The sequence below is a fragment of the Emys orbicularis genome, chromosome 2 (genome assembly GCF_028017835.1).
Source record: "Emys orbicularis isolate rEmyOrb1 chromosome 2, rEmyOrb1.hap1, whole genome shotgun sequence".
Lineage (NCBI taxonomy): Eukaryota > Metazoa > Chordata > Testudines > Emydidae > Emys > Emys orbicularis.
In genome coordinates this window covers 84,008,958-84,022,209 of record NC_088684.1, presented here as the reverse complement: position 1 = coordinate 84,022,209, position 13,252 = coordinate 84,008,958, and the positions used below count along the sequence as shown (strand labels likewise).

The 13,252-nt window shown below is 41.2% G+C and overlaps 1 protein-coding gene across 1 annotated transcript in view; it reads left to right on the top strand.

The window, feature by feature from the left end:
- Positions 1 to 13,252, top strand: part of COLEC12 (collectin subfamily member 12) — a 105,606-nt gene that overhangs the window by 65,308 nt on the left and 27,046 nt on the right. The window contains exon 2 of the mRNA XM_065398317.1: positions 3,785 to 3,907. Within this exon, the coding sequence (XP_065254389.1) occupies positions 3,785 to 3,907 (123 nt within the window). The remainder of the gene's footprint in view (positions 1 to 3,784; positions 3,908 to 13,252) is intronic.

The window sequence follows — 13,252 nt, the reverse complement described above, 5'->3', positions numbered from 1 at the left end:
TGTCCTACACTGGTTCCACTGAGTTAATTTAAAGATCTCCAAATGAGCTGTTACAAACCTAGCCAGATAACACTGATTCACTGTAAGCCAAATCTTGTAGTCTTTATACTCAGGCTCCAAATAGCCAAAATGCCATTAACTCGAGTGGAAGTTTTGCCTGGTTAAAGATCGAATATGGACTTCAAGCCATGTCTCTGTGCTCCCATGATAAAGGTTGAGAGAAGGTACCTACTTTATGCCAAGCTGCAGTTTTTTACATATACCCTACACTCACTCTAAATCCTTCCCCATGTTGCCTCTTGTTAGTCTGACAGACTAATATGGCTGTTTCCTTTATAAAGGAAAATACCTTAACAAACTACAAGGCAACTTTAATGAGACCACATTCACAATGCATACCAAATGCCTCTTATGTACCAGATCAACCAACTTTGGATGGACCTTAAGCAAAGCAAACCTAAACTGTTCAAGCTCCACCAGAGATATTGGAAATAGTTCAATACCTATTCTCTCATTTGAGACAGATCCAGGTTTTCATCATCTTTAGTAGTCCTCTCCATTTAATTAGTTAATCAGAAGGCCAGCCACTATCAGGAACAAAATGAATATCCATGTATTCCTGACATAAGACAAATACCACAGCCCAGAAGAGGTTAAATTGATATAGCTATCTGGGCCAGATTCTCTGCAGTGCAATGCTCCAAAGTGGGGGGGCTGGGGAAGAAGGGACCCCCATACAACTCCCTGATTCTCTGCTCCCGCTCTTATGTGGGTTAGATCTTGGGGTAGATTACAATATAATTAATTTTAAATTGACAAGAATGGGAATCTCTCTCTCTCTCTCTCACACACACACACACACACACACACACACACACACACACACACACACACACACACACACACACACACACACACACAAAATATGGCCCAGAATTTAAACCCAGATTGCTTAAGTAAATCACGTAAGTCTTTGTGGCTGCTGTAGTGTGTGTGTGTGTGATCTCAATACTGACAGTAGTGGATTGTTAAAAAAATGAAGAGTCTATCTCACGTTCAGGTGCTATTTTTATGTCCGTTTGAAATACACTGAAACTGAAAGATCCATAAAGCACAAGTGTTGTTTAATTGGACCATACATAGGGAGAGAAAACCAAGAGAAGGAAGCAGGTGGCTTGTGAAATATTAATACACCTATGGTGCTAGATGATGAACAGTATTAAATTCAGGGACATCAGTGAGAGTTGCAGCCTGTTACATTGCACAGGGAATCAAATTAAGTACAGTGTCAGCAAACAGATAAGTTGAAAATGAGTAACCTTAATGTGGGACTTTAATACAAACAAATTTCCAACATACAGCTGATATCAAATATGCATTTTTTTTCTGCCTTTTTCTCTGTGTTGTACCTCTGTGGTCTGTTGCCCTTTCTTATTATGGCTTGATCCTGCTCTCATTAACTAAAGTTAATGAGAGCAGGATCAAGCTTTCTGTTACCTGTATAAGGTAGAGGCCAATCCTGTGATGTGCTGAGTGCCCTGAACTCCCATTAATTTCCATGGATAATTAGAGCATACAGAAACTTACAAAATTAGGTCCTAAATTATAAAGCTCTCAGAGGAGGGACCTTGTTTTCAAACTTGTCTGGAAAGCACCATGCACTCCACTGCACCTAAAGTAACCCTCCCTCCAAGCTGTTAATGACAGCAAGAAGATCTGTGTTCAGTGTATTTGGGGATCTTCTTGACAAATAAGTAAACTGGCCCAAGCCCCCACCCGGAAAACTGTGTTCCTTCTCTAGGGACTGTTAACAGGCAAAACAACTCCCTCTCACAAATACTTCAAGACTGTGTACAAGCCAGCTCTTTCTCACAAGATAAAATCCCCTTCCCCTCTCCAAGCTGCTTTGGGAGCCCACTGCCCCCAAAATCCAATTTCATGTCTAGTTATGGTGACTCCCCAAGTGTCACTAGCAGGATTGTGGGTAGATAGCCTATGCAAATGAAGTTCTCTTTATCAGGACTTTTCTCTTTTCACCAATAGAGGGAGCAGAGAGCCCTTTCCCCTCTGGAGCTTCTGGCCACATGGCTTATGCTAACAAACCTAGATTTAGAACATAAATGTATTAACTTGTTTTCCCACCGTTTTTTGCGACATTTATCAATTTACTGAGAGGTTTGTATCTCATCTGGAAAAAGAATTGCTCTTTCCCAACTGAGCTTGTCCTCTATGTCCTACAGTGACTTCATAATTTTGAATTCCTGACATCACATCCATCCCATTGTAACAAAATGTGATGTCACAACAATAAGATTATGGTGTGACTTCACCACAACCATAATGTGTAAGAAGGAGCTGGCCTGTGAGGTGTTCATTTCAGTCTTATCCAAGCCTGATATATGAAATAACACTAGCAAAGGGGACTGAGAAAATAACTCATCAAATAAACTTACTTTATGTATAAATCTCTCTTCTTGAATTTGCCGCAATATGAAAATCCCTTTTTAAAGCACTTTAGGTTTAAGAAAACCACTAGAACCTGTTACTCTTTGAGATAACAAGAGTTGACTTAACTTGCTATTTCTATCATCAGTCCTCAATAAACACAGCTGAAGCTGCCTGTGCATTTCCCTGAAGAATTACACTGTACAGAAGGTCACAAGTTGGAGAAAAGTAAAATCAGCTGGTGGGTCGTTCCCCATGGGAAATTGCTGAGCAAGTTTTCATTAGCTCAGTAATTTGGTACACAGAACCTACTAAAGCTCTCTCCTTGGTGACTCCATTAGTAGTAAACAAATAAGGTAAAAGGTCAAGGAAGTTCATTTTTAATAGACGCTGGGGGCTATATTCATCCTTGCCTAATGAGGGCTCAGTCTGGTCCATTCATTCCAACATGGTCTTCATGTTCTAATGTTTTTTATATGTCCCTGTTTCCCCTGCATTTCTTGATAATCTAATAAAAGCTTGCAATGCTTATGTATGTGCTATAACCTATGATCATTGACAGAAGAGTCCCACAACAGGCTGACATCAATATCTTTTGTAAAAAGCCAAATACCAAATATCAAAGGTTCATTTTCTCTCACAACTGGAGGTTCCTTTCCCTATTCTCTCTTTTTTAGAACTCACTTATGTGGGGAAATGGTACGAGTAGCATAATTATACTGATATAACTCCTGGTGGTGTCCACACAGGGAGATATACCAGTCTAACTACGTTGCTAAATTTCCCATGAACCTTATTTTACACAGTGCAAATAAAATGAAGTGCTAATATTTTCCTTCTAAGTCCATGTGTCAATATAAAGGTTGCCAAATAGGGCAAAAGTCTCCTTTCGGTCATTCAGAGTAGTACTTAATTTCAGTTCTACTTTTATGTGTGTGTATATGTCGCCCACTGCTAACAGTGCAGGGAAGTTGAATGCTAAAACTGAATTATTACCATCAGGATCTAGACAGAGAATATTGCCATAAATTTTTGGCTTAATTGCAACCTAGTGTCATTATTAGACTCATGATAATAGTGGATTTTTTTCCAAATAAAGCTACATCTGGTTTTCCAGTTAAATTGAATCCAGTTATTACTCATCTGAAACCTAAAAAGGAACATATCACTAAAGTATGGCTATAGTGAGCCTGGAGTCCATGGAATGTTAGCCTTCACTTGCAGTGTAGACAAGTATGTGTACAATTATTATCTGTGTATGTGGTTTAGACAAAGAAACCACAATAAAAGCTGAGATTTACTCTTTGACACGATTTTAAAGTCCCATCTTCTTTTGCAGGTATTCAGGAGGGGACTCAATGTACCAAATGTAAAAATAACTGGGCACTGAAGTTCTCCATCATATTACTATATATTTTGTGTGCCTTGCTAACAATAACAGTAGCCATTCTGGGATACAAAGGTATGTACCATATCTGTCACAGTGTTTCACTTTCAAACAGGAATCCAAGCAAGAGCTCCAAGTATTAGAAAGAGATGGAGAGGAGAATGGATTTATTTTATTTTCAGTTATGAGATTATTGCAGAATTAAACTTCTGTTAACATGATTCATTGTATGTTTGGTGTAGTCTACATTAGAAAAACTTTGAAGTTTCTTTTTCAAACAGCTATAAAGCTTTGACATTAGATTAGACATTTGTGGAGATTTTAAATATATATATATAATTAAGTTACCAGTTTTCAATATGGAAGCGTATTAATTTGGAGAGCCAAGGACGTCAGTAAGGCTCCACACAAGTACCAGGATCCACCCCTAGAGTTCATCTTGTGTAAAGGAGGGGCCAAGAATGGTGTCACTTAATGTATTGTTTCAGAGGAGCAGCCGTGTTAGTCTGTATCCGCAAAAAGAACGGGAGTACTTGTGGCACCTTAGAGACTAACACATTTATTTGAGCATAAGCTTTCATGGGCTACCGCCCACATCTTCGGATGGTTCCATTCTATGCATCCGAAGAAGTGGGCTGTAGCCCACGAAAGCTTATGCTCAAATAAATGTGTTAGTCTCTAAGGTGCCACAAGTACTCCTGTACTTAATGTATTAATACTTTTTATCTGAGGAGCTCAAAAGTATAATGAATATTGTTCTTAATGATCTGGAAGAGGGGGTAAACAGGGTGGTGCCAAAACTGATGAATTGCTTATTCATCAGTTTTTAAGACAACTCTAAAAATATTTTGAAGACTCAGGAAATTCCAAAGAATCAAACAATGCTAAGCTATGTTTTGCCTGAGAAAATTATATACGAGTACAAAGTAATGCACATTGGAAAGAACAGTTTGATCTTCTCATACATATTGTTATTCAATTCAGCTATCACCACCAAATAATATAGGCATAATTCCTGACAGATCAATGCAAACATCTGCTCACTGTGCAGTATTGGTTAGGGGAAAAAGCCAGTTAAAAGCTTGTCTGTATTAAGAAAGGGGAAAAATAATCTGAAAATATTACAATGGGACTACTGTATACACTGGTGGTTCCCCCTCCCTTTGATTCTGTGCTTTGTTCACATCACCTCAAAAAGGAAATAGTAGAAATAGGAAAGGGACAGAGAAAGGCAGCAAGCACAATTTAGCGGCTTGGAAGGACTTTTGTATGGGAAAATTTAAAATGATCAGGACTGGTTAGAGAGAAGATTTCATAAGAGAAGAACTATGAATATAAACAAAAGGTCAATTGGGTGTTCCCATTTATCCTTTAGTATAATACAATAACAAGAGGGAACCTAATAAATTAAACATATTTACAACAAAACACATTTTTGCACAACTTATAACTAACCCATGGAACTCATTGCCACAAGATATTGAAACAAAAAACTTAGATACTTGTAGGGATAAGAATATCCCCAGTTACATTAGCTGGATAAAAACAGAGCCAGACCCTTAGCAGGTTAAGTTGGTATAGATCAATTTACAGCAGCTGAGGATCTGGCTCTTATATGGGATATCAGTCCTCCATGTTAAGCCAGCCACTAACTGCCGGGGTTCAGAAAAAGCTTCCACATTAGGCATGGTATTGCATACCTGTCTTTTCCGGGGTCTTACATACTCATTTGAAGAATCTGATGCTGTTTACTGTCAGAGACAGCATACCAGCTGGACCTTTAATTCATGGATTCCAAGGCCAGAAGAGACCATTGTGATCATTCAGTCTGACCTGTATAACTCAGGCCATAGAACTCCCCCAAAATGTTTCCTTTTGAACTACAGCATCTCTTGTAAAAAACATCCAATCCACCACTTGGGAAGTTCATTGCCATCACAGTTTTATATTATATATCTTATTTCTAGCCTGAATTTGTCTAGCTTCAACTTCCAGCCATCAGATCTTGTTATATCTTTGTCTGCTAGACTGAAGAGCTCATTATCAAATATTTGTTTCCCACATAGGGACTTATAAACTGTGATCAAGTCACCTCTTAGCCTTGTCTTTGTTAAGCTAAATAGATAGAGCTCCTTGTGTCTATCACTATAAGGCATCTGAACTGATCTGCTATGGCAATTTCTTTGTTCCTTCATGAAACCTCTGAATGGGAATAAGCAAATAAGGAGACCCTTACCTAAATGTCTCTCACTCTTCCTAACCCTACACTTTCAGGCTTCTCTCTCCACATGCCTTCAGTTCTGGCTTTCTTACTCTGCTCAAGGCCTTCCTCTCTCTTTCTACTTCCTCACTACATTCCATTATGCACTTCCATGTATGACTACAACCATTTTGTCTTCTTTCCATTTCAGTAATACTCACTGGGATTTTTCATTGGCATCACTGAGAGGAATTCCTTAGCCCATTGCCGCAAGGAAAAAAACTGGAGGTTGTGTGAAGATATACATCTCATTCAGTCATCATACTTGGGGGCCCACCAAACCCAATTTCAGGGGAGGGAAGCATGGCATTGTCTCAGAATCCATTCTCAGCCCAGCACTCTCCTCAACTTCCTGTTTCTCTACTCTCCACATCCCTCCTGTCACCCATATTTATTTTCGTTGTGAAGGTTGAACATCAGGGCATGTTTCTTATAGTTCTGTCTGTTCCACTGCATTTCAAAAGACACTGACTTCTTGAGTCAAATTTACCTCTTGAGTAATTCCACTGAAGTGAATGGACTTACACTGGGGATGAATTTGTTCTTTTGTCCTCACACTTGCATCCTGTGCACTGGTCAGCTGGCTTTTTACGTAGACCTTTCTGATCACTGTGAATCAGAAGACATACCAGTTTATGAGAAAAAAATATGATTTTTGATCCCCAAATGAACTGTTATGATACTTTTGTTTGTTTCTAAGGAGTCAGGCCTTAAATCTTGGACACAAAAGAAAAGTGAAATACATTTTTACAACAGTCCCCTCTACCTCAGAGTTCAGCTTCTTCTTTGTATGGTGATATTACAATGAAAGATAGAATTTTGCTAGCATCAGGAATTCTTCCAATCTGTTAGCTACGTTCCATTAGAATTGTTTTCAATACACTGATGATTTATATTTATAATGCCCAAAGCTGCTTTTAAAACTTTTAGTTTTCTACATGGTACTTAGCTATCCTATATTATTAAAAAAAAGTCAAGAACTACTAATTAATGGATTAAATTTGGTTGGCAAGAAAAATAACTCTATGGGATACAAAATAAACAGAATAAATCTCCAAATTAGTTGTAAAATCTCTGTAACAAACCATAGAAAGCTGAAACCAAAACATGAATTAAATATCAAGGTCTGAAAGGGATTGCAAGATGAGTTTACTATTCCTTTCCCTTCAGAATGAAACTTACATTCTTTCTGTTGTTAAAAACAATAATAAAATAGTGTTCTTGGTTTTCCAGATGTTTTCTTAAGGGAATTAAATGCAAAAGTATGTAGTTAAGATTCCTCTGGCACCAGTCAATGTAAAACTAATCTATTTAAAGTTAATGATTATACTCTTGCTCACTCCATGGCAAAGGGGGGAGGGGGAGGAAGTAAACATTCTTTGAATATCAGCCTGAAATTTGAATTTCTGGTTATTTTCAGTTTGTAGTAGACCTTTATATTGCAGCTTGTATCTTTAGGTTTGTGACTAATACACACAACAACTCTCATCTATTGCTTAGTCCTTCTGTAACCCAACTCACTGGGATGGGACACTTGTCCATGCTTCTTGTCTGAGACTGAGAGCAGGGAGTAGGATCCAGACACTCTCTACCCTTCAGCAATTGGTTGCAAGGTTTGCATCTCTTAAGGGATGTCTGTGCAAAATTGCCCATACAGCAGTGATCTTAACAAAAACAAAGTTTATTAAAGACAGAGAAAATGGAATTAAAACAAAAGAAGTGGTTTGTATAACATAGCTGGGTTTGCACTTTTCATCAGCTAAACTAGATGAAGTAGTCTCAGTTAATGAAGTAAATAGCTAACAGCTTAGTGCCCTCTTTGGTGTTCCTCTGAGCATCATGCTGCAGTGTACAGCACAATTTCTCTCCGTGTCCAGAGCTCTCTCTGATCTAGCCCATCTGATCCAGGGCTGCTACTTAAAATTTATCTCCAGTTACACACACACATAGGCTTTAGACTCATGCATTTTCTAGGAACTGGACCACTGAGGATACAAAGATCCTTTAATGATGATTAACATCTTTCAAAGGCTTAAGGACCTAGCTCAGGCACTGCCATCTTGGCTGGTTGTATCTAGTTTTGATAAGGCCTCTTGTTAGAATCATAGAATCATAGAAGATTAGGGTTGGAAGGGACCTCAGGAGGTCATCTAGTCCAACCCCCTGCTCAAAGCAGGACCAATCCCCAACTAAATCATCCCAGCCAGGGCTTTGTCAAGCCTGACCTTAAAAACCTCTAAGGATGGAGATTCCACCACCTCCCTAGGTAACCCATTCCAGTGCTTCACCACCCTCCTAGTGAAATAGTGTTTCCTAATATCCAACCTAGACCTCCCCCACTGCAACTTGAGACCATTGCTCCTTGTTCTGTCATCTGCCACCACTGAGAACAGCCGAGCTCCATTATTACCCCTTCAGGAAATTATTTATTTTGGCAACAAAATATAAATTATGGGCAGGTCTCCAGTTTGTTCGTCATGAGGTTATTAGAATCATTTTTTAAATTTACACCTAATGTGCTAGCCAGTCAAATTTCTCAAAGGTTGATAACTGTTTTCTGATGAAAGTTACAAATCCAAAAACTTTAGCTTCTCCAAAACCAGCTGATTTTCCTGCTATGCTCTGGCCCCATTATGCTGCCCAAGTGGCATGAGTGGGCCAAAAAGCAACAACATGTTCCTGGCAAGTATATAACCAGCATGGTTTAGCTCATGTCATACCCTACTGCCACCACGAGTGTAAGGATCATATCAGGGTAAGGAAGGGGCATGGCTGGAGCATTCTGCACTTGGCCATTCCCTGGTTGGCCGATAGCACCTCAAGGGGCCAGTCAGTCTGCAAAGATTAAAGCAGATTCCAAGTCTCTCTATTGTACTCCAGGCGGGCGTAAAAACCAGACCTAGAATCTGCCTGCTGGAGCTGTAACCAGCTGCCCTGCAGCCTCCCCACTCTGCTGCACCTAGGCTAGTTTTAAAGGTCTCTGCAGATTTGACTTCCACCAATTCCTTGAGGCCACAGTGGATTATAACACGTACCAAAGTTTGAACCTAAACTACTTCAACATCCCAAATATGCTCCAGTATTTTTCAGCAACAATATTAAATATACCCTGGGTGAAATTCTGTGCCTGTGCCTCTAAGAAGGGGCAGGGGGCTATGGTGGCGGTCATGAATGTGGTTGCCAGCCTCTGAGCAGACTGTTACAAACCAGGGCACAAACCCTGGATTGGCTGTGTCCTACAATTAGATTTCACCAACCAAGTATCAAGTGTGAACTCCTCAAGCACTATAACAGCCTTGACATGGAGACACACATAATCCCTTTGGGAACTCAGGTCTATCTTGCAACTCAGGCAAGCCTGCCTTTGTGATAGATGGTCCGTTACACCAAAAATCATAATAATATTCAGGTTACTTCCCGTCCCAAGGGACCAGTCACTTACCCCAACTCAATCATATCTTAGATCTGTCAAAGGCAGTGCTTGTAGCCAATCCTGTGATATACTAACTAAAGATTTATTAACTAGGAAAAAGAAATCGGTTATTTACAAAGTTAAAGCAGGTAAACATATAAACAAATGAGTTACAGTCATGGGTTTCAAAAAGGAAAAGAAGCTGCTGTAATGTGCAAGCTCTGTGTGTCCTTTAGGGCTAACCCTAGCTAAGCAGGCAGGCTAATTAGGACACCTGGAGCCAATTAAGAAGAAGCTGCTAGAATCAATTAAGGCAGGCTAATCAAGGCACCTGGGTTTTAAAAGGAGCTGGGAGCAAGAGGCGCAAGGAGCTGAGAGTGAGAGGGAGAGGGTGTGCTGCTGGAGGACTGAGGAGCACAAGCGTTATCAGAGACCAGGAGGAAGGTCCTGTGGTGAGAATAAGGAAGGTGTTTGGAGGAGGCCATGGGGAAGTAGCCCAGGGAGTTGTAGCTGTCATGCAGCTGTTACAGGAGGCACTATAGACAGCTGCAGTCCACAGGGCCCTGGGCTGGAACCCGGAGTAGAGGGCGGGCCCAGGTTCCCCCCAAACCTCCCAATTGACCTGGACTGTGGGTTCTCCCAGAGGGGAAGGTCTCTGGGCTGTTCCCCAACCCACATGGTGAATCTCTGAGGCAAGAAAATCCGCCAATAAGCGCAGGACCCACCAAGATAGAGGAGGAACTTTGTCACACATGGGATACAGACATTATAAGTGAGATTAATGCATGAAGCAACTCATAAGCATTTCATAAAATCCAAACACTAAAACATATTCTTATAAACATAAGATCTATTTTAACAATGCTAACACAGGTGAGCCAGCCTGGTTTCCAGCTATGCACTTGTCAGTGTTCGGTGAGGCCTAGGGGACTTAGCATGAGCTGTCACCTGGTCTGTTAGCATCAGTGGCTTTAAACTACCGCTTCATCCTGCTCCTGGGTAATTTAGATAGCCCTGAGGGCTGGCCTCCAGGCCTCAATGCTGGCCAATGTCTCCACAGCACTATATGCTATGGATCTGGCCCTGACATGTCCTTCCTGCACCCTGTCTAGGTACTGGTATGCCTTGGATGCCAGGGATTACAAGGGGGGCTTAGAAAGACAGCCTTGCAGCTGTCTTCCCCACAGTGTTTGCACCAGGGGAATTCTTCTCCAGCCAGAATGGAGACTTTTAGAGCTCTTTTACGCTGCTTCTACCATTTTACCTGGTGCAAACAGGCTAGAGAGAAGGTAAGAATTTCACTCACTGTCTTTACATATCAAGGGCCTAATTCACTACCGCATTACATCTGTTTTACATCTGTTTAACTCAATTGAAATCCCTCACCTGGGGTTATTAATAACAATATATATTATTGTAGCTGAAAGAATGTTAAAAATTATTTATTTTTCACCATTTATGCTCTTGGGGCCTAAACCTGTCAATGCTCCAGACATAGATTTTAGTGGGAGTTCCACATATAGAACACTTATTAAAAACAGTGCTTTTTCTTTCTGTGTTTTATTGAGTTTAGATAATGAAAATAGAGTTGACAGTTCTTTCTTGCTAGTGTCACTTCCCATCTCATATGTACACCAATGTGGTAGCCTTTCTATTAAAACACTTCAGGAGAATGCAATAATCCACATAAATAACATTTAGAAATTTTTTTTTAAGAATCATGGAAACATTTTTATTGTTTATTTGAAGTCTACATTGACTTGATGGGATCCCTAAAAATAAAATAAAGTACTTACATTAACACTAATATATGTTCATTCCCCCCAAATACATCGGTATTGCATAACACAGCATTTCTCAAACTGGGGTCTGTGGACCCCTGGGGGGCTGCGAGGGTACTCCAGGGGGTCTGCGGGCCCCGCTGATCAACTCGTCCCCCTCCCTCAACACCTCCCCCTCCCTCCCAGTGCCTCCTGCACGCTGGGAATAGCTGTTCCCTGGAGTGCAGGAGGCGCTGGGAGGAAGGAGTAGGAGGGGGAACGTGCTCACTTGCAGGAGGGGGCGGAAAGAGTTGGGGAAGAAGAGGGGCGGGGTGGAGCAGAGGCAGGAAGAGGTGGGGTGGGAGTGGGACCTTGGAGGAAGGGATTGAGTGGGGGCGGTGCCTGGGGCTGAGCAGGGGACTTAGGAGTCCGCGGCAAAATTTTAACTCAAAATGGGGGTTCCTGGGTTACTAAAGTTTGAGAACCACTGGCATATAGAAAAAATAAGTTATTGCTTTCATCAGGGATTAACAAGAACCGTAACTGATGTGATAATGCCCATTAAGGCCTTGATTCAGCAAAGCATTTAAGCACATCTTAAGTTCCATTGAAATCAGTAGACTTACGAACCTGCTTGAAGGCTTTGGTGTATTGAGGCTACAGTCGTGAAGAGGACAAGGAGATCCTAGCATTCTAGGCCAGGGTACATGCAGTGAAATAGCTGATTTCTCTTCTGGGTTCCTAAGAAATTCTGAGTGACATAAATTAGGAATAAGGACAGAAAAAAACAGCTGTCTTCTGTTACAGTGAGTGTTAGTTCTGGATCCCTGTCAGCCTGGATCTTGTATTCAGAAGGCCAGCTACTGTCATCTCAGTCCTGAAATGCAGAACTCTGCACTCTGGCTCTGTTTTTTTGTTGGGTTTGTTTTTTATATGTACACACACACACACACACACACACACACACACACACACACACACACACACACACTTGAGTGTGTATACCTGGCTCATTAGCATTATGGAAAGGAGAAACAAGGCAGCTTTCCACCCAAGAATGTTCAAGTTCCTCATAAAACCTTGGGGCCTGTGCTAGGGCAGTGATGGGTAGAAGTTGTCCCCATAATTCCACTTTAGCCCACAGGTCCTCACATGAGGGGTCACTCTCCTTGTTCTCACCCTTTGTTTTGTGGAGGGGTCTACTGGTGTGTCCCCCTTCCTCCTCTTCCCATGGTTGCTTGTTCCCTCAACCCTTGGAACTGCTCTGTTCCAATAACCACTTGACCGCTGTTAATGAGCTCAGGTTATCTTTGTCTCCTGAGACTATTTCCTTATTTTTTTCCCTCCCACTTCATCTCACTGGGTATTCTCCTTTCTTTACTTTCTCTCTGGCTTGTGTTCTCCTGTCTAGTATTTTCCAACCCTTCAATGTTTAATGGCTCTTTTCCCTTCCCCATGGGTTAAATTCCATCCATCTGGGGTTTCCAGATACCCCTTTGCTTTTCTAATGGGAAGGGGTTCCAGTCCATGCCTAACATGAAGGGGTGTGTCAACCAATCCACTACCCCAGCCCACTTCCATTTAAACTTCACCTGAACTTCCAGAGGCCCTTTGTGCCATAGGGCAGAATTTCTTATCCCCATGTATACATTCAAGCCTCACTCTTGCTCTAGGAAGTATCTGGTGGGGTTTCACCAACTTGTGTCTGATTAGCAAACAGGCTGAGGCAGTGTCTACCAGACCCCTTTGATACCTTATCCCCAGCATTACAGAAGTGGTCATTAACTTCCTTGTTAATCCCTCCCTGAGAGGCCCAGTCCAAACACAGAATTCTGTAAACCTACATTCCATATATGGGCAGTCTCTTTTCATATGTCCCTGCCACTCACACAATTGCTCAAGACCCTGTCTATGTTTTCTTGGGCTCTTCCATCTCCTTTTTGGTGCCCTCTCTGGATGTAGATTCTCTGGCCTTCCTCCCCTGTATC